Source organism: Heterodontus francisci, chromosome 4 (assembly GCF_036365525.1).
Source record: "Heterodontus francisci isolate sHetFra1 chromosome 4, sHetFra1.hap1, whole genome shotgun sequence".
NCBI classification, from domain to species: domain Eukaryota; kingdom Metazoa; phylum Chordata; class Chondrichthyes; order Heterodontiformes; family Heterodontidae; genus Heterodontus; species Heterodontus francisci.
Genome location: NC_090374.1, coordinates 148,728,215 through 148,748,944, shown reverse-complemented (window position 1 = coordinate 148,748,944; position 20,730 = coordinate 148,728,215). Strand labels below are relative to the sequence as shown.

Below are 20,730 nucleotides of genomic sequence, written 5' to 3'. Positions count from 1 at the left end.
TTTTGTTTTTTTTTTGTATGCAGAAATCACTATACTGACCAGGCAACACGAAGTTGGCATGCTGCCTGCATTACACTGAGCAAATGTGTGTGGGTTAATCACACATCGAGGTCCCTGTGCCTGTTTTCAGGGGCTATCCAGTTTAGCCAAGGGACTTGAAGTGCTGAATAATCTTTATGTTCTTAAGTATTTCCCAGGTATATTGCACTTTAGAAACAAGAGGGAGTCTGAAATTAACCAGTCAGACCACTGATGTGCAGGACAGTTCTACTCTTGATAATTTTTGCCCTGAAACAGTTAAATTATCCAATAATTTTAAATAAACAATGTGAATACAGCAAAACGGGAATGCGATGATTAAAATATAGAATCATCTGAATTTAAATTAAGTGATTTTTCACTGAATTGTAGTAAAATGAAGCAAAGGAAAACAAAGGAAAGCAAAGGTACTTACCTCGTGATTTGGCAGCTTCCATTTGAGCAGCGGGAGTGGCGATAGCGCGAGCCAGGGGGCAGCCGGGAAGGTAAGTTGAGCTATAAAGTACTTACCTCGTGTTTCGGCGGACGCGGACACGGGGACTGCTGGGTAAGTGAACTTATATATTCGGGCAGTGGCTAAACCCAAAACACTACACGTGTGGTGTCTCCCACCCATCCTCCTCCTCTAAACAAAAAAAAAGGACTCTTGTGTGGAGGGTTTGGTAAGGTGAGGTTTTCCTTTATTTTTAAAAAAAATATCTTTTGTCAATTTAGAGCAGAGGGGATGGAAGCTAGGGCAGTTGCATGCTCCTCTTGCAGGATGTGGGAGGTAAGGGTCATCACTTGTGTCCCTGCTGACTTCACCTGCGAGAAGTGCACCCAACTCCAGCTCCTCACAGACCGCGTTAGGGAACTGGAGCTGGAGCTGGATGAACTTCGGATCATTCAGGAGGCTGAGGGGGTGATAGAGAGCAGTTATAGGGAAGTAGTGACACCTAAGTTGCAGGATAAAGGTAGCTGGGTGACCGTCAGGGGAGGGAAAGGGAATAGGCGCACAGTGCAGGGATCCTCTGTGGCCATTCCACTCAATAATAAGTATACCGGTTTGGGTACTGTTGGGGGGGGGGGGGACGACCTACCAGGGGAAAGCCACAGCGGCCAGGTCTCTGGCACTGAGCCTGGCTCTGTGGCTCAGAAGGGAAGGGGGGAGAATAGGAGAGCGATAGTGATAGGATATGCAATGGTTAGAGGAACAGACAGGAGATTCTGTGGTCGTGAACGAGACTCCCGGATGGTATGTTCCCTCCCGGGTGCCAGGGTCAGGGATGTCTCGGATCGAGTCTACAGGATTCTTAAGGGGGAGGGGGAGCAGCCAGAAGTCGTGGTACACATCGGTACCAATGACAAAGCTAGGAAAAGGGATGAGGACCTGAAAAGCGAATATAGGGAGTTAGGTTGGAAGCTAAAAGGCAGGACGAGCAGAGTAGTAATCTCAGGATTGATACCGGTGCCACGTGCTAGTGAGGCTAGAAACAGACAGCGAGTGCAGCTGAACATGTGGCTACAGAGCTGGTGTAGGAGGGAGGGCTTCAGATTTGTGGATCATTGAGATACCTTCTGGGGAAGGTGGGACCTGTACAAGAAGGACGGGTTGCATCTGAACTGGAGGGGCACCAATATCCTGGGCGGGAGGTATGCTAGAGCTCTTCGGGAGGGTTTAAACTAGTTTGGCAGGGGGATGGGAACCGGAGCTATGGATCAGTGGATGGGGTAGCTGTTGAACAGGCAGATACAGAGTGCAGAGAGTCTGTGAGGAAGGTTAGACAGTTGACAAGGCAAAGTTGCAGCCAGTATGATGGGTTGAAGTGTGTCTATTGTTAACGCAAGAAGTGTCAGGAATAAGGGTGATGAACTTAGAGCATGGATCAGTACTTGGAGCTATGATGTTGTGGCCATTACGGAGACTTGGATATCACAGGGGCAGGAATGGATGTTGGATGTTCCGGGGTTTAGATGTTTCAAAAGGAATAGGGAGGGAGGTAAAAGAGGTGGGGGAGTGGCATTGCTAAATCAGGGATAGTATCACAGCTGCAGAAAGGGAGGTTGTCGAGGAGGGTTTGTCTACTGAGTCAGTATGGGTGGAAGTCAGAAACAGGAAAGGAGTAGTCACTTTGTTGGGAGTTTTCTATAGACCCCCCAATAGCAACAGAGATACAGAGGAACAGATTGAGAGGCAGATTTTGGAAAGGTGCAGAAGTAACAGGGTTGTTGTCATGGGTGACTTCAACTTCCCTAATATTGATTGGAACCTCCTTAGTGCAAATAGTTTGGATGGAGCAGATTTTGCCAGGTGTGTCCAGAAAGGTTTCCTGACTTAATATGTAGATAGGCCAACTAGAGGGGAGGCTATATTGGATTTGGTGCTTGGCAACGAACCAGGCCAGGTGGCAGATCTCTCGGTGGGAGAGCATTTCGGTGATAGTGATCACAACTCCCTGACCTTTACTATAGTCATGGAGAGGGACAGGAGCAGACGGGATGGGAAAATATTTAATTGGGGGAGGGGGAATTACAATGCTATTAGGCAGGAACTGGGGAACATAAATTGGGAACAGATGTTCTCAGGGAAATGCACAACAGAAATGTGGAGGTTGTTTAGGGAGCACTTGCTGTGACTGCTGGATAGGTTTGTCCCGATGAGGCAGGGAAGGGATGGTAGGGTGAAGGAACCTTGGATGACATGAGATGTGGAACAGCTAGTCAAGAGGAAGAAGGAAACTTACTTAAGGTTGAGGAAGCAAGGATCAGACAGAGCTCTAGAGGGTTACAAGGTAGCCAGGAAGGAACTGAAGAATGGACTTAGGAGAGCTAGAAGGGGACATGAGAAAGTCTTGGCGGGTAGGATTAAGGAAAATCCCAAGGCGTTCTACACTTATGTGAGGAACAAGAGGATGGCCAGAGTGAGGGTAGGGCCGATCAGGGATAGTGGAGGGAACTTGTGCCTGGAGTCGGAGGAGGTAGGGGAGGTCCTGAATGAATACTTTGCTTCAGTATTCACTAGAGGGACCTGGTCGTTTGTGAGGACAGTGTGGAACAGGCTGATATGCTTGAACAGGTTGAGGTTAAGAGGGAGGATGTGCTGGAAATTTTGAATGATATGAGGACAGATAAGTCCCCGGGGCCAGACGGGATTTCCCCAAGGATATTACGGGAAGCGAGGGAAGAGATTGCTGAGCCTTTGGCGATGATCTTTGCGTCTTCACTGTCCACTGGAGTAGTACCGGATGATTGGAGGATGGCAAATGTTGTTCCCTTGTTCAAGAAAGGGAATAGGGATAACCCTGGGAATTATAGAGCAGTCAGTCTTACGTCGGTAGTGGGCAAATTATTGGAGAGGATTCTGAGAGACAGGATTTATGATTATTTGGAAAAGCATAGTTTGATTAGAGACAGTCAGCATGGCTTTGTGAGGGGCAGGTCATGCCTCACAAGCCTTATTGAATTCTTTGAAGATGTGACAAAACACATTGATGAAGGAAGAGCAGTGGATGTGGTGTATATGGATTTTAGCAAGGCGTTTGATAAGGTTCCCCATGGTAGGCTCATTCAGAAAGTAAGGAGGCATGGGATTCAGGGAAAGTTGGCTGTCTGGATACAAAATTGGTTGGCCCATAGAAGTCAGAGGTTGGTAGTAGATGGAAAGTATTCAGCATGGAGCTCGGTGACCAGTGGTGTTCCACAAGGATCTGTTCTGGGACCTCTGCTCTTTGTGATTTTTATAAATGACTTGGATGAGGAAGTGGAAGGCTGAGTTAGCAAGTTTGCCGATGACACGAAGGTTGCTGGAGTTGTGGATAGTGTGGAAGGCTGTTGTAGGTTGCAACGGGACATTGACAGGATGCAGAGCTGGGCTGAGAAGTGGCAGATGGAGTTCAACCTGGAAAAGTGTGAAGTGATTCATTTTGGAAGGTCGAATTTGAATGCGGAATACAGGCTTAAAGACAGGATTCTTGGTAGGGTGGAGGAACAGAGGGATCTTGGGGTCCATGTCCATAGATCGCTCAAAGTTGCCACCCAAGTTGATAGGGTTGTTAAGAAGGCGTATGGTGTGTTGGCTTTCATTAACAGGGGGATTGAGTTTAAGAGCCGCGAGGTTATGCTGAAGCTCTATAAGGCCCTGGTTCGACCACACTTGGAATATTGTGTTCAGTTCTGGTCGCCTCATTATAGGAAGGATGTGGAAGCTTTAGAGAGGGTGCAGAGGAGATTTACCAGGATGCTGCCTGGACTGGAGGGCATGTCCTACGAAGAAAGATTGAGGGAGCTAGGGCTTTTCTCATTGGAGCGAAGAAGGATGAGAGGTGACTTGATACAGGTGTACAAGATGATGAGAGGCATAGATAGAGTGGATAGCCAGAGACTTTTTCCCAGGGCGGAAAGGGCTATCACCAGGTGGCATAATTTTAAGGTGATTGGAGGAAGGTTTCGGGGAGATGTCAGAGGTAGGTTCTTTACACAGAGAGTGGTGGGTGCGTGGAATGCACTGCCAGCGGTGGTCGTAGAAGCAGATACATTAGGGACATTTAAGCGACTCTTAGATAGGTACATGGATGATAGTAGAATGAAGGGTATGTAGGTAGTTTGATCTTAGAATAGGTTAAAGGGTCGGCACAACATATTGGGCTGAAGGGTCTGTACTGTGCTGTACTGTCCTATGTTCTATGCTCAGGTGTCTGGTTTTAGTCTGGGTTTGCCAAAGATGCAGTGGGAGTCTTGTTGCAAATAGTCATCATATCCCACTACTTCTTTGAGGCAATTAATATACCACAGTAATATTGAGTGATCTCTCAGCAGCAAGTAAACCATGTTTGCAAGCATCCAGTCGATGCAATTACATTTCAAAAATCTGCATTTGCAAATTCAAAACTGGTATTAGAATGAAATCAATACTATTAACTAATGGCAAACAAACTTTCAATAATATGGCAGGAATTATCTGCAGCTGGTCTGTAACATTTAGCAAAATTTGCAATGGAGATTTGGTTGCTGCATAAGTAAATGATTGTTCCTTGCTAAAAATGTAAGATTAAAACTCAGTTTCTGAAATACATATTAACAAATTTCCTTCAGTAAATATGCTGTTGCCTGCAAACATGATCACTTGAAATTTCACTCTAAATAAAGGCCACAGGGATGCAATAAAGTGGAAAGTCCTCTTTTAATTTGAGCTCAACATAAAAACGTTGGCAGCAATAAACCGATAGCATCACATATAAATCAGTACAGGTGAATGGTTGTATCAGGACTCTTAACTATCCCTAAGATAACATGAGGAACCATTTATTTTACATAAGGATTATTAAACTTGGAGGCAGGTTCTTACCTCTGTCACCAAACTGGACATACTCTTTTTGGAGCGTTTGAAGAATACAGATAACTCTGTGATGCAGTCCTCATCAAGATGGTCAATCTGGAAGTTGAAACATTCAGGAAGAAAATGAGAAATTTAATACAGCTAGTACTTTGTTTAGTATGCAATGATTGCAATGCACAAAATACATCCTGTAATTCACAAAAGCCAGTAGATCATTAAAGCATTGCTACTTATTATAAAAGATTGCTTAATATACCTAGTTGCTACATTGAATGAATAAATGCAAACAGGATTCATGGCTTTTCAGGTGAAAGGACCAGTAGATGAAGCTGCGAAAACAAATGCACGTGGGATCCTAGGTTTTATTTTTTTTAAAAAGTAGAAAGTACAAAAGAGATAATTTATAATACTATAATTCTATAGTAATCTTTGGCATGGTTTCCAGTTCTGGGTGTCCTACTTTTAAAGATGAGGCAAAGAACACAGCAGAGCTTACAAAGAGATTTACATGCTCCAGTTAGAATCATAGAAAGTTCACAGCACAGAAAGAGGCCACTTGGCCCATTGTGCCGGCATCGGCTGAAAAAATGAGCCACCCAGCCTAAGCCCACTTTCCAGCATTTGGTCCGTAGCCCTGCAGGTTACGGCACTTCAGATGCACATCCAGAAACCTGTTAAATGAGATGAGGTTTTCCTGCCTCTACCACCCTTTCAGGCTACAAGATCCAGACCCCTACCACCCTCTGGCTTGAAAATTGTTTTCCTCATCTCCCCTCTAATCCTCCTATCAATCTCTTTAAATGTATGCCCCATAGTCACTGACCTCTCTGCTAAGGTAAATAGGCCCTTCACCTCCAGTCTATTCAGGCCCCTCAGAATTCTGTACATCTCAATCAAATTTCCCCTTCGCCTCCTCTGTTCCAAGGAGAATCAACCCAGCCTATCCAATCTTTCCTCGTAGCTGCAATTTTCCAGTCCTGGCAACATTCTTGTAAATCTCCTTTGTACTCTCTCCAGTGCAGTTGCATCCTTTCTGTAATGAGGTGACCAGAACTGCAGAGATTACTCAAGTTATGGCTTAACCAATGTTTTATATAGTTCCAGCATAACTTCCCTGCTCTTAAAATCCTATGCCTTGGCTAATAAAGGAAAGGATTCCATATACCTTCTTAATCAACTTATCAACCAGTCCTGCTACCATCAGGGATCTGTGGACATTCACTCCAAGGTCCCTCAGTTCCTCTATACCTCTCAGTATCCTCCCATTTATTGTGTATTCCTTTGCCTTGTTTGACCTCCCCAAATGCATCATCTCACATTTCTTTGGGTTGAATTCCATTTGCCACTTTTTTACCCATCTGACCAGTCCAATGAAAGCTTCCTGCAGTCTACAGCTATCCTCCTTACTATCGACCATGCGGCCAATTTTTGTGTCGTCTGCAGACTCCTTGATCATTACATACCAACTAGGAGCAGGCTATTCAACCCCTCGAGCCTGCTCCGCCATTCTAGAAGAACATGGCTGATGTGTCTGTGGACTCAACTCCACTTTCCTGCCCATCGCTGATATCCTTTGACTCCCTTGTTTAAGAAACTGTCTACCTCTGCCTTAAAAACATTCAATGATCCTACCTCCACTGCTCTCTGGGGAATAGAGTTCCACAGACTCATGTATTTGAGAGAAAAAAATTTCTCCTCATCTCTGTCTTAAATGGGAGACCCCTTATTTTTAAACTGTGCCTCATAAGTTTAGTCTCTCCCACAAGAGGAACATCCTTTCAACATCCACCCTGTCAAGTCCCCTCAGGATCTTAGATGTTTCAATAAGATAACTCTCATCCTTCTAAACTCCAATGAATACAGACCCAACCTGTCCAACGTTTCCTCATAAGATAACCCTCTCATCCCAGGAATCAGTTGAGTGAACCTTCTCTGAACTGCTTCCAATGCAATTATATCCTTTAAGTCTTTTCTTTTGGGCCTCCTTATCTCGAGAGACAATGGATACGCGCCTGGAGGTGGTTAGTGGTTTGTGAAGCAGCGCCTGGAGTGGCTATAAAGGCCAATTCTGGAGTGACAGGCTCTTCCACAGGTGCTGCAGAGAAATTTGTTTGTCGGGGCTGTTGCACAGTAAGGAGACCAAAACTATACACAATACTCTAGGTGTGGTCTCACCAATGCCCTGTACAACTGTAGCAAAATATCTCTACTTTTATATTCCATTCCCCTTGAAATAAATGACAACATTGCATTTGCCTTCTTAAATCACTTGCTGTACCTGTATACTAACTTTTTGTGTTTCGTGTACTAGGACACCAGATCCCTCTGCATCGGAGTTCTGCAATCTCTCTCCATTTAAATAATATGTTGCTTTCTTATTCTTCTGGCCAAAGTGGACAAGTTCACACTTTCCCACATTATACTCCATCTGCCAAATCTTTGCCCACTCACTTAACCTATCTATATCTCTTTGCAGACTCCTTATGTCCTCTTCACAACTTACTTTCCTACCTATCTTTGTGTCATCAGCAAATTTAGCAATCATTCTTTCTGTCTCTTCATCCAAATCATTGATATGGATTATAAATAGTTGAGGGCCCAGCACTGATCCCTGTAGCACTCCATTTGCCAACCTGAAAATGGCCCATTTATGCCTACTGTTTCCATTAGCTAACTAATCCTCTATCCATGCTTATCTGTTACCTCCTATACCATGGCCTCTTATTTTGTTTAGTAAGGCACCTTGTCAAATACTTTCTGGAAATCCATGTACACCACATCCACAGGTTCCCCTTTATCCATATTGTTTATTACTCAAAGAACTGGAATAAATTAGTCATGCACAATTTCCCTTTCACAAAACCAGGTTGAGTCTGCTGATTGCATTGAGGTTTTCTAAATGCCCTGCTATAACCTCCTTAGTAATAGATTCCAGCATTTTCCTTACGACAGATGTTAAGCTAACTGGCCTGTAGTTTCCAGCTTTCTGTTTTCCTCCTTTCTTGAATAGCAGAGTTACATTTGCTATTTTCCAATCTGATGGGACCTTTCCAGAATCTAGGGCATTTTGGAAAATTAAAACCAATGCATCCACTACCTCAGCAACCACTTCTTTTAAGACCCTAGGATGAAGTCCATTAGGACCTGGGGACCAGTCAGCTTTTAGTTCTAATAATTCTCAGTACCCTTTCCCTGGTGATGGTAATTGATTTAAGTTCCTCCCTCCCTTTCAACTCTTGATTCACAATTACTTCTGGGATGTTATTTGTATCCTCTACAGTGAAGACAGATGCAAAAAATCTGTTCAATTGCTCTGCCATTTCCTTATTTTCCATGATTAACACCCCAAGCTCACTCTCTAGAGGATCAACACTCACTTTACTTACTCTTTTCCTTTTTTAAGGCCTGTAGAAACTCTTCCACCAGTTTTTATATTTGTAGCTAGCTTTCTCTCGTACTCGAATTTCTCTCTCATTATTCTTTTAGTCATTCCCCCTACAGTTACGTCCAAGTCGTTAATAAATACCACAAAAATCAGGGGACTCAGCACTGTGCCCTACAGAACCCCACTGGAATCAGCCTTCCAGTTGCAAAAACACTCGGCAACAATTACCCTTCGTTTCCTGCCACTGAACCAATTTTGTATCCAGCTTGCTACATTCCCCTGGATCCCATAGGCTTTTATTTTTATTTTGTTTTTAAACAGTCTATCATGTGGGATCTTGTCAAAAGCCTTGCTAAAATGCAATGACCATCTCCAACGAGAGAGAATCTAACCATCTCCCCATGACATTCAATGGCATTACGATCAGTGAATCCCCCACTTTCATCATCCTAGGGATTACCATAGGCCAGAAACTGAACTGGAGTAGCCATATAAATAGCGTGGCTACAAGAGCAAGTCAGAGGCTAGGAATCCTGCAGTGAGTAACTCACTTCCTGACTCCTCAAAGCCTGTATAAAGGCACAAGTCAGGAGTGTGATGGAATATTCCCCACTTGCCTGGGTGAGTCAGCATCTATCTACCTTGTTCTACCCTTCCATAATATTAAACATCATAGCATCCCGTAATTACCTCAGCGCTAACTTAAAAAGATGCAATTATAAGTTTTTTTTTCATATTTGGACTTCCTCATACATGGCAGCACCCTCGCGAATAATACTGCTATCAAATCTCTCCAAGACCACGGAAGAATGAATTTCAATTCAAAAGTTGCTTATTTCAAATTATCTCATAATTAAAATCTTTTCAGCACAAAAAACATTTCAAATAATCAGGAGTAGTTTGTAATCTAAAGGGGTTTATTTTACAAGTGTAGGAAGCCAAGTTCTCCCACTATGCATTTTATATACTTGCCTTAACCTAAATTGGGTGTTTTTGATTCTTTTCAACTCTACATTTCTGCTGGAGATAGGCCTTGAATCTTGCCAAGAAGTTAAAAACAAATGGATGAAAACTATGCTCATCGAGGATCACAGTGGAAATGCCAGAAATTATATGGAATGTACAGCACAAAAGCAAACTGTTTGCCCTAACTGGGCTATGCTATTTTTTTATGCTCCACAACAGCCTCCTACTAGCTTTCTTCATCTAACCCTCAACATAATTTTTTAGTTCCAAATTTGTTCATGAGATGTGGGCTTTACTGGTAAGGCCAGCATTTATTGCCCATCCCCAATTGCCATTGAGAAGTGGTGGTGAGTTGCTTTTCTGAACCGCTGCAGTCCATCTGGTGCAGGTATGCCCATAGTGCTGTTAGGTAGGGAGTGCTAAGATTCTGACCCAGGAGGTCACTGGAGGAACAGCAACATATTTCCAAGTCAGGATGATGCGTGACTTGGTGGGGAACCTGGAGGTGGTGGTGTTCTTAGGTGCCTGCTGCCCTTGTCCTTCTAGCTGGTAGAGGTCATGGGTTTGGGAGGTGCTGTTGAAGCATAGGCGAGTTGCTGCAGTGCACTGTGTAGAGGGTACACACTGCTGTCACTCTGCACCAGTGGTGGAGGAAGTGAATGTTTGTGGTGGATGGGGTGCCAATCAAGCATGGTGTTTAGCTTCTTGAGTGTTGTTGGAGCTGCACCCCTCCAGGTACATGGAGAGTATTCGATCACACTTGTGCCTTGTAAATGGTGGACAGGCATTGGACAGTCAGGAAGTGTGGAACTGTATCACTCACCACAGAATACCTAGACTTTGACCTGCTCTTGCAGCTACATTGTTTGCGTGTCTGGTCCAGTTAAGTTTCTGATCAAAGGCAACCTCCAGGATGTTGATGGCGGGGGAGTTGGTGATGGTAATGCCGTTCAATGTCAAGGGGAAATGGCTAGACTCAATCCTGTTGGAGGTGGCCATTACCTGCACTTAAATGGCATGTAACATTTGCGCCACCCATCAGCCCAAACCTGAATGTTGTCCAGATCTTGCTGCATGCAGGCACAGACTGCTTCATTATGAGACCTTGCAAATGAAACAGAACACTGAGCAATCAACGAACATCCCTACTTCTGATCTTATGATGGAGGGAAGATCAATGATGAAACAGGCCTTGGACACTGCTCTGTGGAATTCCTGGAGCAATGCGTTGGGGCTGAGATGATTGTGTTTGTTGAAGGCCAGTCAAAGTCCTTTGTGCTTGATATGACTCCAGCCAGCGGAGAAGCTATCCCCGATTCACATTGCCTTCAATTTTACTAGGGCTCCTTGATATAATACTCAGTCAAATGCTACCTTGATGTCAGGACAGTCAATCTCACCTCACCTCTGCAGTTCAGCGCTTTCAGCGTGTGGACCAAGGCTGTAATGAGGTCAGGAGCCGAGAAGTCCGGGCAGAACCCAAAACTAGCATCGGTGAGCGGGTTATTGCTGAATGAGTGTCACTTGGATAGCACTGTCAACGGCACCTTTCATCACTTTGCTGATGATTGAGAATTGACTGATGGTGCAGTAATTGGCTAGGTTGGATTTGTCCTGCTTTTTGTGGACACGACATATGTGGGCAATTTTCCACTTTGCCTGGTAGATGCCAATGACATAGCCGAACTGGAACAACCTGGCTAGGGGCGCGGCTATTCTGGATCATATGTCGTTGGCACTATAGCTGAGATGTTGTTGGGGCCAATGGCCTTTGCTGAATTCAGTGCGCTCAGCCATTTCTTGATATCACCTGGAGTGAATCAAATTGGCTGAAGTCTGGCTTCTGTGATGGTGGGGACCGCAGGAGGAGGCCGAGATGCATCATCCACTTGGCACTTCAGAGTGCCTTTTGCACTCGTGCTAGCGTCTGGCATCATTGAAGATGGGGATCTTCATGGAGCCTTCTCTGCCTGTTTGTCGTTTAATTGTTCACCAGCATTTACAATTGAATGTGGCAGGACTATACACTTTGATCTGATCCGGTTGTGGGATCTCTTAGCTCTATCTATAGCATGCTGCTTCTACTATTTAGCATGCATGTAGTCCTATGGTGTAGCTTCACCTGGTTGGAAGCTCATTTTCTTTTTAAAGGTACGCTGCTCCTGGCATGCTTATACACACCTCATTGAGCCAAGGTTGGTCCCCTGGCCTGATGGTATTGGGAGAATGAGGGATATGCCAAACCATGAGGTTACAGATTATGGTAAAATACAATTCTGGTGTTGCTGATGGTCCACAGAGCCTCCTGGATGCCCAGTTTAAAGTTACTAGATCTGTTCTGAATCTATCCCATTTAGCAGCTGGTTGTGTCACACAACATGATGAAGAGCATGAAGACAGAACTTCATTTCCACAGGACTATGCGGTGGTCACTCGTACCAATACTGTCATGGACAGATGCATCTGCAGCAGATAGACTGCTGAGAACAAGGTCAAGCAGGTTTTTCCCCTCGTGCTGATTCTTTCACCACCTGCCCAGGACCAGTGTGACAACAAAGTCCTTTAGGACTGAGCCATCTTAGTCAGAAGTGGTACTACTTAGTCAATCACTGAAGTCACCCACCCAGAGTACATTCTGTGCCCTTGCTACTCTCAGTGTTTCCTCCAAGTGGTGCTCATCATGGAGGAGTACTGATTTATTAGCTGAGGGAGGGTGGTAGGTGGTAAATCAGCAAGAACTTTCCTACCCCATGTTTGACCTGATGCCACGAGCTGTTAATGGAGCCTGGAGTCAATGTTGAGAACTCCCAGGGCCACTCCCTCCCAACTTTATACCAGTGTGCCAGGACAGAACATACCAGGGATGGAGATGGAGCAGTTTGGGATATTATTTATATGGCAAAGAGCCCTAGCAAAACTGGAGTAAATGGGAAATCAGGGGGAAAACTCTCCGCTGGTTGAAGTCAATCCTAGCACCAAGGAGGATGGTTGCGGTTGTTGGAGGTCAATCCTCTCAGTCCCAGACGTCACTGCAGGAGTTCCTCAGGGTAGTGTCCTAGGCCTAACCATCTTCAGCTGCTTCATCAATGACCTTCCCTCCATCATAAGGTCAAAGTGGGCATGTTACCTGATGATTGCACAATGTTCAGCACCATTTGTGACTCCTCAGATACTGAAGCAGCCCATGTCCATATGCAGCAAGACCTGGACAACATCCAGGCTTGGGCTGATGTGGCAAGTAACATTTGCACCACACAAGTGCCAGGCAATGACCATCTCCAACAAGAGAGAATCTAACGGTCTCCTCTTGATGTTCAATGGCATTATCATCACTGAATCCCCTACTAACAACATGCTCGGGGTCACCATTGACCAGAAACTGAACAGGATCAGCCACATAAATGCTGTGGCCACAAGAGATCAGAGGCTAGGAATTCTGCGATGAGTAACTCACTTCCTGTCTCCCCAGTGCCTGTCCACCACCAACAAGGCACAAGTCATGAGTGTGATGGAATACTGTCCACTTGCCTGGATCGGTGCAGCTCCAACTCAAGAAGCTCGACACCATCCAGGACAAAGCAGCCCGCTTGACTGGCACCCCAACCACTACCTTCAACATTGACTCCCTTCACCACCGACGCATTGTGACAGTGTGTACCATCTACAAGATTCACTGCAACAACTCGCCAAAGCTCCTTCAACAGCACCTTCCAAACCCATGACCTTTACCACCTAGAAGGTTAAGGGCAGCAGATGCATGGGAACGCCACCTCCTGCAAGTTCCCCTCCAAGCCACACACCATCCTGACTTGGAACTATATCGTCATTCCTTCACGGTCCTTGGGTCAAAATCCTGGAACTCCCTTCCTAACAGCACTGTTGGTGTACCTACACCCCAAGGCCTGCAGCTGTTCAAGAAGGCAGCTCACCATCACCTTCTCAAGGGTAATTAGGGATGGGCAATAAATGCTGGCCGAGCCAGCGACACCCACATCCCACAAACAAATAATAAAAAAAAATTTGAAAGGTGCGATTCTATACGATGCCTATGTCAGACTGTTGCTGACTAGTCTGTAAGACAGCTCTTTCAATTTTGGCATAAGTAACCACAAGTTACTGAGGAAATCTTTGCAGGGGCGACTGGGCTGGGTCTATTCCTTTCTCCCTCATGCATTTAAAGTGTCCCCTTAAATGCATCTACATTATTCGCCCCAATTACTGCTTGTAGTAGCAAGCTCCACATTCTAACCAGTCTCTTCGGGCAAAGGTATTTATCCCGAATTTCCCATTGGAAATATTAGTGAGTGTTTCCTACATTACAACATTAACTACACTTCTAAAGGACTTCATTAGCTTTAAAGGGCTTTGGGAGGTCCACTGCTCGTGAAAGGCCCTACATAAATGCAAGTCTTTTTCTTTTCTTTTATATAGAAAATTACGAACAAGTGTAGGCCATTTAGCTCCTCGAGCCTATTCTGCCAATCAATGAGATCATGGCTGATCTGTGACCCAACTCCATATACCTGTCTTTGAGACATACAGAAATCAAATAATCTCAGTTTTAAAATTAACAATTGATCTAGCATCAATTGCTGTTTGCAGTAGACAGTTCCAAACTGTCCAGGTATCATCCTTTGTGTTATAAAAACAAGAAATGTTGGAAATAGCAGGTCTGGCAGCATCTGTGGAGAGAGAAGCAGAGTTACTGTTTCAGGTCTGTGACCTTTCATCAGAACTCACCTGAAACGTTAACTCTGATTCTCTCTCCACAGATGCTGCCAGACTTGCTGAGTATTTCCAGCATTTCTTTTTTTTATTTCAGATTTCCAGCATCTGCAGTATTTTGCTTTCAACTTTTGTTTCTCTTAATTTTACTTTTTTTTTTAAAAAAAAGGACTATTTATGCCCTCTTCCTAGATTCTCCAACCAGCAGAAATAGTTTCTATCTACCCTATCTGTTCCCCTTAATATCTTGAAAACTATGTTTAATTCGCCCCTTAACCTTCTAAATTCCAGGAAATACAACCTTTGTTTATGTAATCTCTCCTCGTAATTTAATCCTTCAAGTCCAGGTATCATTCTGACAAGGCCAATCTGTCCTAAGGAGTGGTGCCCAGAACTACTCTCAGTATTCCAGGTGTCATCTAACCAGGGTTTTGTACAGCTGTAGCATGACTTCTACTCCCTGGCATTGTAGTCCTCTAGATATAAAAGCCAGCATTCCATTAGCCTTTTTGATTATTTTTTGTACCTGGTTATGACAGTTTAATGATCTATGTATCTGGACCTCCAAGTCTGTTTACACCTTCACTGTTTCTAGCATTTCACCACTTTTCAGGTCCAATATGGACAACCTCATATTTGCCTACATTGGAAATCGACATTTGTTCTGATGAAAGGTCATCAACCTGAAATGTTAACTCTGCTTTTCTTTCCACAGATGCTGCCTGACCTGCTGAGTATTTCCAGCATTTTCTGTTTTTGTTTCAGATCTCCAGCATCTGCAGTATTTTGCTTTTGAAATCCATTTGCCAGTTTTGCCCAATCACAATCTATCAATATTCCTTTTGCACTTTTTGTTTCCATCTATACTGCTTACAACGCTCATTTTTGTGTCATCAGCAAATTTGGATATGTGGCTTTCTATTCCACCAATTAAATCGTTAATGAATACAGTAAATAGTTGAGGTCATGAATACAATGAATAGTTGAGGCCCCAATACAGATCCTTGTGGGACACCACCGTCACATCCTGCCAATTAGAGTAGCTGCCCATTATCCCTACCCTGTCTCCCGCCACTCAGCCAATTTCCTAACCAATAATTTGCCTTCAATTCCACGAGCTTCAACCTTAGTTAACAGTCTCTTTTCATTGACTTTATCAGATGCCTTCTTGAAGTCCATGTAAACATCCATTGACATTCCCCATCCACTATTTTAGTCACCTCTTCAAAAATATCACATTTCTCAAGCATGATCTCCCCTTTATAAATTCATGCTGGTTCTCGGATCAGACGAAAATTTTCACCATGTTCAGTCACTTAATTAAAGCCACTAGCAATTTCCGGACAACAAATGTTAGGCTAACATGTCTATAACTCCCTAATTTCCCTTTCTCACCTTCCTTAAATAGCAGAATCTGAAGAAAAGGTTCCTGAATCGAGAGAACTTTGGAAGATTATTGTGCGAGCAGCTGCCATGTTTCCACCTACTTCCTTTAAAACTCTGGGATGGAAACCATCTAGTCTTAGGATTTGCACTCTTTAGTGCCATTATTTTCTTCTTCAGTTAGTTATTTTGAAAATTAATTTTGTTGAGTCCCTGTCCCCGATTTAATATTAGTTTCCTTGGAATGTCTGGCATACAGATCTCTTCCTCTACTGTAAATACTGAAGCAAAGTAATTATTCAGCATGCCTGCCGTTTCCTTATTTTCATTGACAAATCACCATTATTGGTTTTCAAGAGACCTACAATGCTCCTGGCCCCTCTCGTTTTCCTAAAATAGCAAAAATTGTGTGCGTTAATTTTGATATCCCTTGGAAATTTCTTTTCATTTTTTTGTAGCTCTTACTATCTGTTTTGTCAGCGCTTGCTGTTCTTTGCATTTTTCCCCATTTGCCAGGATTTTTGTTTTGCATTTTCCTATGCTTTTACTTTCAGTTTTATGTTGCCTCTTACATCTTTAGTTGTTCATGGCTGTCTTTTTTGGCGAGGAAATGCTTAGAGATATAACCTGGTTCTGTATTACTATTTTGTTGCACAGCTCCCATTGATGTGTCATTTTACCCATTAACAGATTTGTCAAGTGGATAGTCTCGGTCACATCCCATTGAAGTCATCCTTACCTAAATCTAGAATCTTAATAGTTGCTTCACATTTCTCCATTTCAAACACTACGTTGAACTCAATAATATATTGTGCTAGCTATTAAGATAAATGTTCACACACCCTTAGGCTGTTAACTATATGGAGTTAGTTTGCAGATCAGCCATGATCTTGTTGAATGGAAGAACAGGTGCGAGGGGCTAAATTTCCTACTTTGTTACTATGTTGCTATTTCTGACTCATTACTAAATCTAATATGGCATACCCCATTGTTGGTTCTAGGTTGAAGAAAACTTCAATACCTTGGATGAGCAATTTCTTTCAACAGGAGGTGAGAAATAATTTTCTTGAAATTCAGGTACACAACTATGCAAGTTATAATAGCAAAGCTAAAAAATACACCTGTGGTTGCAGGATTACAAATAATTGTACAATCATGAAAATGATACAATAATTTACAAACTTCATTCATTATACCAGTTCCCAATGGCCAGTACATTTTTGAAACACAAATGCAAGGGAAATGAAGAGTTTAAAACGCATCAAATACTCCAATGAACTCCAAGCTCTGTGTTACTTTATGAGTAGGTTGTGTCCATTAATTTGTCAAATGGCAAGTGCTCCTTCTAGTGGCAGAAAAAGGGACCTTCAATAACCTGGGAAATGAAGTCTGCAAAATATTACAGTTCCCATTTTGTGCCAGTAAAGATGCATTTCCCATCAGTTTCTCAAAAGCCAATAGTGGCATAAAGCCACTACTACAATATTAAGATGATGCAATTTTTTTTGAGGGAGAGTTGAATGCATGCCAATGACTAACCGTCATTAAATAGCTTTATAATGATTACAGATTTATTTGTGATTCTGTAAAATTTCAAAACTAGTGAAGCATACCTTTAGGAAAATATATTTGGTGCCAGATTTGGGAAATACTACATAAACTTCCAATATACACACTGCCCAACCTTTACAGGTCATATTCTGATTTGTATTAGAAAGTTCCTAAGCTAAGATTCTTTAATGAACTAAATCCTAGGAAGCACCCAGTAACAACCATTAAGCTGACAATTATTAAACTTATTAAACGTCTTCGCTATCCAAAGTTAATATTGCTATTTCTAAATTTAGGCGGTGAATCATAAAGGTGCAAAAAGAATTTCGTTTATAAACTTAACTAATTAGGAATTGTACCTTTAACACCAAATACAAAGACCACATTTTGCCTTGAAATACTCACTGGGTATCTCGTGTGCCAGTCAACAGGGCAGCTGTAATCTTCTATTAGCCATGGGTGGCTTAGAAGATGTTTTACTGTGATGCGCTTCTTTGGATCCACCTGTTGAAAAGAATCAGAACTGTTATGGGCATCTGAATACATTTCTAAATGCAAAGTAGATCAAACAAAATTCATTTAAGATTTAAATCACTGGCAATATTTATGACCTAACACAATGACAATAATTGAACATCTAGTAACATTCAAATTTAAGATGAGGATATTTAAAAATAATTCATCCCAAAAGTGTTTTTCAGCCAGGAAGTATTTCCAATAGCTGGTGTTTGCTCATGTAACAGTCACTGCACTCCAGCAGCATTTCACTCTGTGAACTAATTGGAGATGCTTCAATGAAGGCACTACATAAATAGGAGCAGCTCACTTCATTTTTCAAAATTTCAATTAATACTTTTTGAATACTCCATTTGATTAACTTCTGGGAAATTAAACAGTTATAAATTTTAAAAGACTGTAAAGAGAAAAAAATCACCTATTTGCATTTAACATGGCATCAAAAGATTTTTGTTCAAACAGTTATCATTTATTGTATAGATTTTGAAAATTGAGCAAACATTCACTTGTGTTGGTTAAGTTAATGCGTGACTGAAACTTGCCTATTGTTCAATCATAAATTAGGCCACCACCCCAGGGGCCATCTTGTCGATTGTACATGACTATTAATTTAGGTGGACATGGCTAGGTCATTAATATAATAGTGACTTTGGATTCAGAATAACTCAATTGCCCTTACATTCAGAAAGTTTCAGTATTACCCAAGATTGTAACCCAAGCTCACTTGGAAATAATTCACCAGCCAAATTAATTATGAAGTGATCACATCAATGTTTTGTACACATCGGTGGCACTGCTTGGCAATCTTTAAAGTGAAACAAGAGTTTTAGCAGTCTTCTTGTAACAGTTTACTACTTTAATCCAAAAAGATCATGCCAAGATGCACAATGTATGAATCATAGAATGGTTACAGCACAGAAGGAGGCCATTTTGCCCATCATGTCAATGCCGGCGCTCTGCAAGAGCAACTCACCTGGTCCCACTACTCCCACCTTTTCTCCATAGCCCTGCAATGTTTTCCCTTCAGATAACTGTCCAATTCTCTTGTGAAAGCCTTGATTGAATCTGCCTCCACCACACTCTCAGGCAGTGCATTCCAGATCCTAATCACTCACTGCGTAAAGAAGTTTTTCCTCCTGTCGCCATTGCTTCTTTTGCCAATCACCTTTGAATCAGTGCCCTCTAGTTCTCAATCCTTCTGCCAATGCGAACAGTTTCTCCCTATCTACTCTGTCCAGACCAGTCATGATTTTGAACATTTCTATCAAATCTCCTCTTAATCTTCTTTTCTCTAAGGGCAACAGCCCCAGCTTCTCCAATCTATCCACGTAACTGAAATCACTCAGCCCTGGAACCATGCTTGTGAAACCTTTCTGCACCCTCTCCAATGCCTTCACATCCTTCCTAAAGTGTGGTGCCCAGAACTGGACACATGACTCCAGTGGAGGCTGAACCCGTGCTTAATACAGGTTTATCATAACCTCCTCGCTTTTGTATTCTATGCCCCTGTTTATAAGCTCAGGATCCCATGTGCTTTATTAACCTGTCCTGCCATCTTCAATGATTTATGCACATATACCCCTAGGTCCCACTGCTCTTGCACCCCCTTTAGAATTGTATCCTTTAATTTATATTGCCTCTCCTTGTTCTTTACATCAAAATAAATCACTTCACACTTCTCTGTATTAAATTTCATCTGTTGCTTGTTCGCCAATTCCAGCAGCTTGTCTACAGTTCACAATACTTCCAAGTTTTATTTCTTCAGCAAATTTTGAAATTGTGCCCTGTACACCTTAGTCTAGCTCCTGAATATGCATCAGGAAAAGCAGGGGTCATAAAAGCAGGGGAACCGCACTGTATATTTCCCCCGCACTTTCCCCATAGCCCTACAATTTTATTTCCCTCAAGCGTCCATCCAATTTCCTTTTCAAATCATTAATCATCTCTGCTTCCACCACCCTCGGATAGCGAGTCCAGTTCATTAACTAACGCTGTGCAAAAATGTTCTTCTTCACAACCCCTACCCCACCCACTCCCCGCATGTCTTGCCCAAAACCTTAAATCTGTGTCCCTTAGTCCTTGTACTGTCACCTAATGGGAGTAGATTGTCTTTGTCTTATCTAAACCGGTCATAATCTTGTATACCCCTATCAAATCTGCCCCCAATCTCCTTTGCTCCAATCTAACCTTGTAGCTAAAATCCCTCCTTCCTGGAAACATTCTGATAAATATTTTCTTCACCCTCTCAAACACCCTCACGTCCTTCCTGAAATGTGAACAAAACTGGACACAATACTCGAGTTGTGGCCTAACCAGAACTTTAGAAAAGGTTCAGCATGACTGCCCTCCTTTTGTACTCAATACTTCTACTTATGAAGCACAAAATCCCATATGCTTTGCTAACTGCTCTCTCAATATGTTCTGCCACCTTCAAACATCGATATACATGAGGCCCCTGGTCCCTCTTGCCCTGTACACTCTTTAGAACTGTACCATTAGTCTATATTGCCTCTCCCTATCCCTTCTGCTTAAAAGCACCACCTCACACTTTTCTGTATTAAATTCCATCTGCTGCTTGCCTGCCCATTCTGCTAACCTATTTATGTCCTGCTGCAGTTGATTGGTATCATCCACACTGTTTGCCACATCTCCAAGTTTGATATCATCTGCAAATTTTGAAATTTTACTCTGTATTCCAATATCGAAATCATATATAAATATTGTCATGGAAGCGTTTTTTTTCCTGTTTAAAAACTAAAGGGCGTCTGCGTGCCTTTAAGACTGGGAGCAGTTTTTATATTCTCTGGGAACAGTGTGAGAGGTGCAAGCCTGTTTCCTAAGCAACAGCAAG

At 42.7% G+C, this 20,730-nt stretch overlaps 1 protein-coding gene across 3 annotated transcripts in view; it reads right to left on the bottom strand.

The window, feature by feature from the left end:
* melk (maternal embryonic leucine zipper kinase) overlaps positions 1 to 20,730 on the bottom strand; it is a 138,609-nt gene that overhangs the window by 45,515 nt on the left and 72,364 nt on the right. For all 3 annotated transcript variants that reach the window (XM_068030308.1, XM_068030310.1, XM_068030309.1), the window contains 2 exons: positions 17,769 to 17,867; positions 5,363 to 5,449 (listed from right to left, as the gene is read on the bottom strand). In XM_068030308.1, coding sequence (XP_067886409.1) covers positions 5,363 to 5,449; positions 17,769 to 17,867 — 186 coding nt within the window. The remainder of the gene's footprint in view (positions 1 to 5,362; positions 5,450 to 17,768; positions 17,868 to 20,730) is intronic.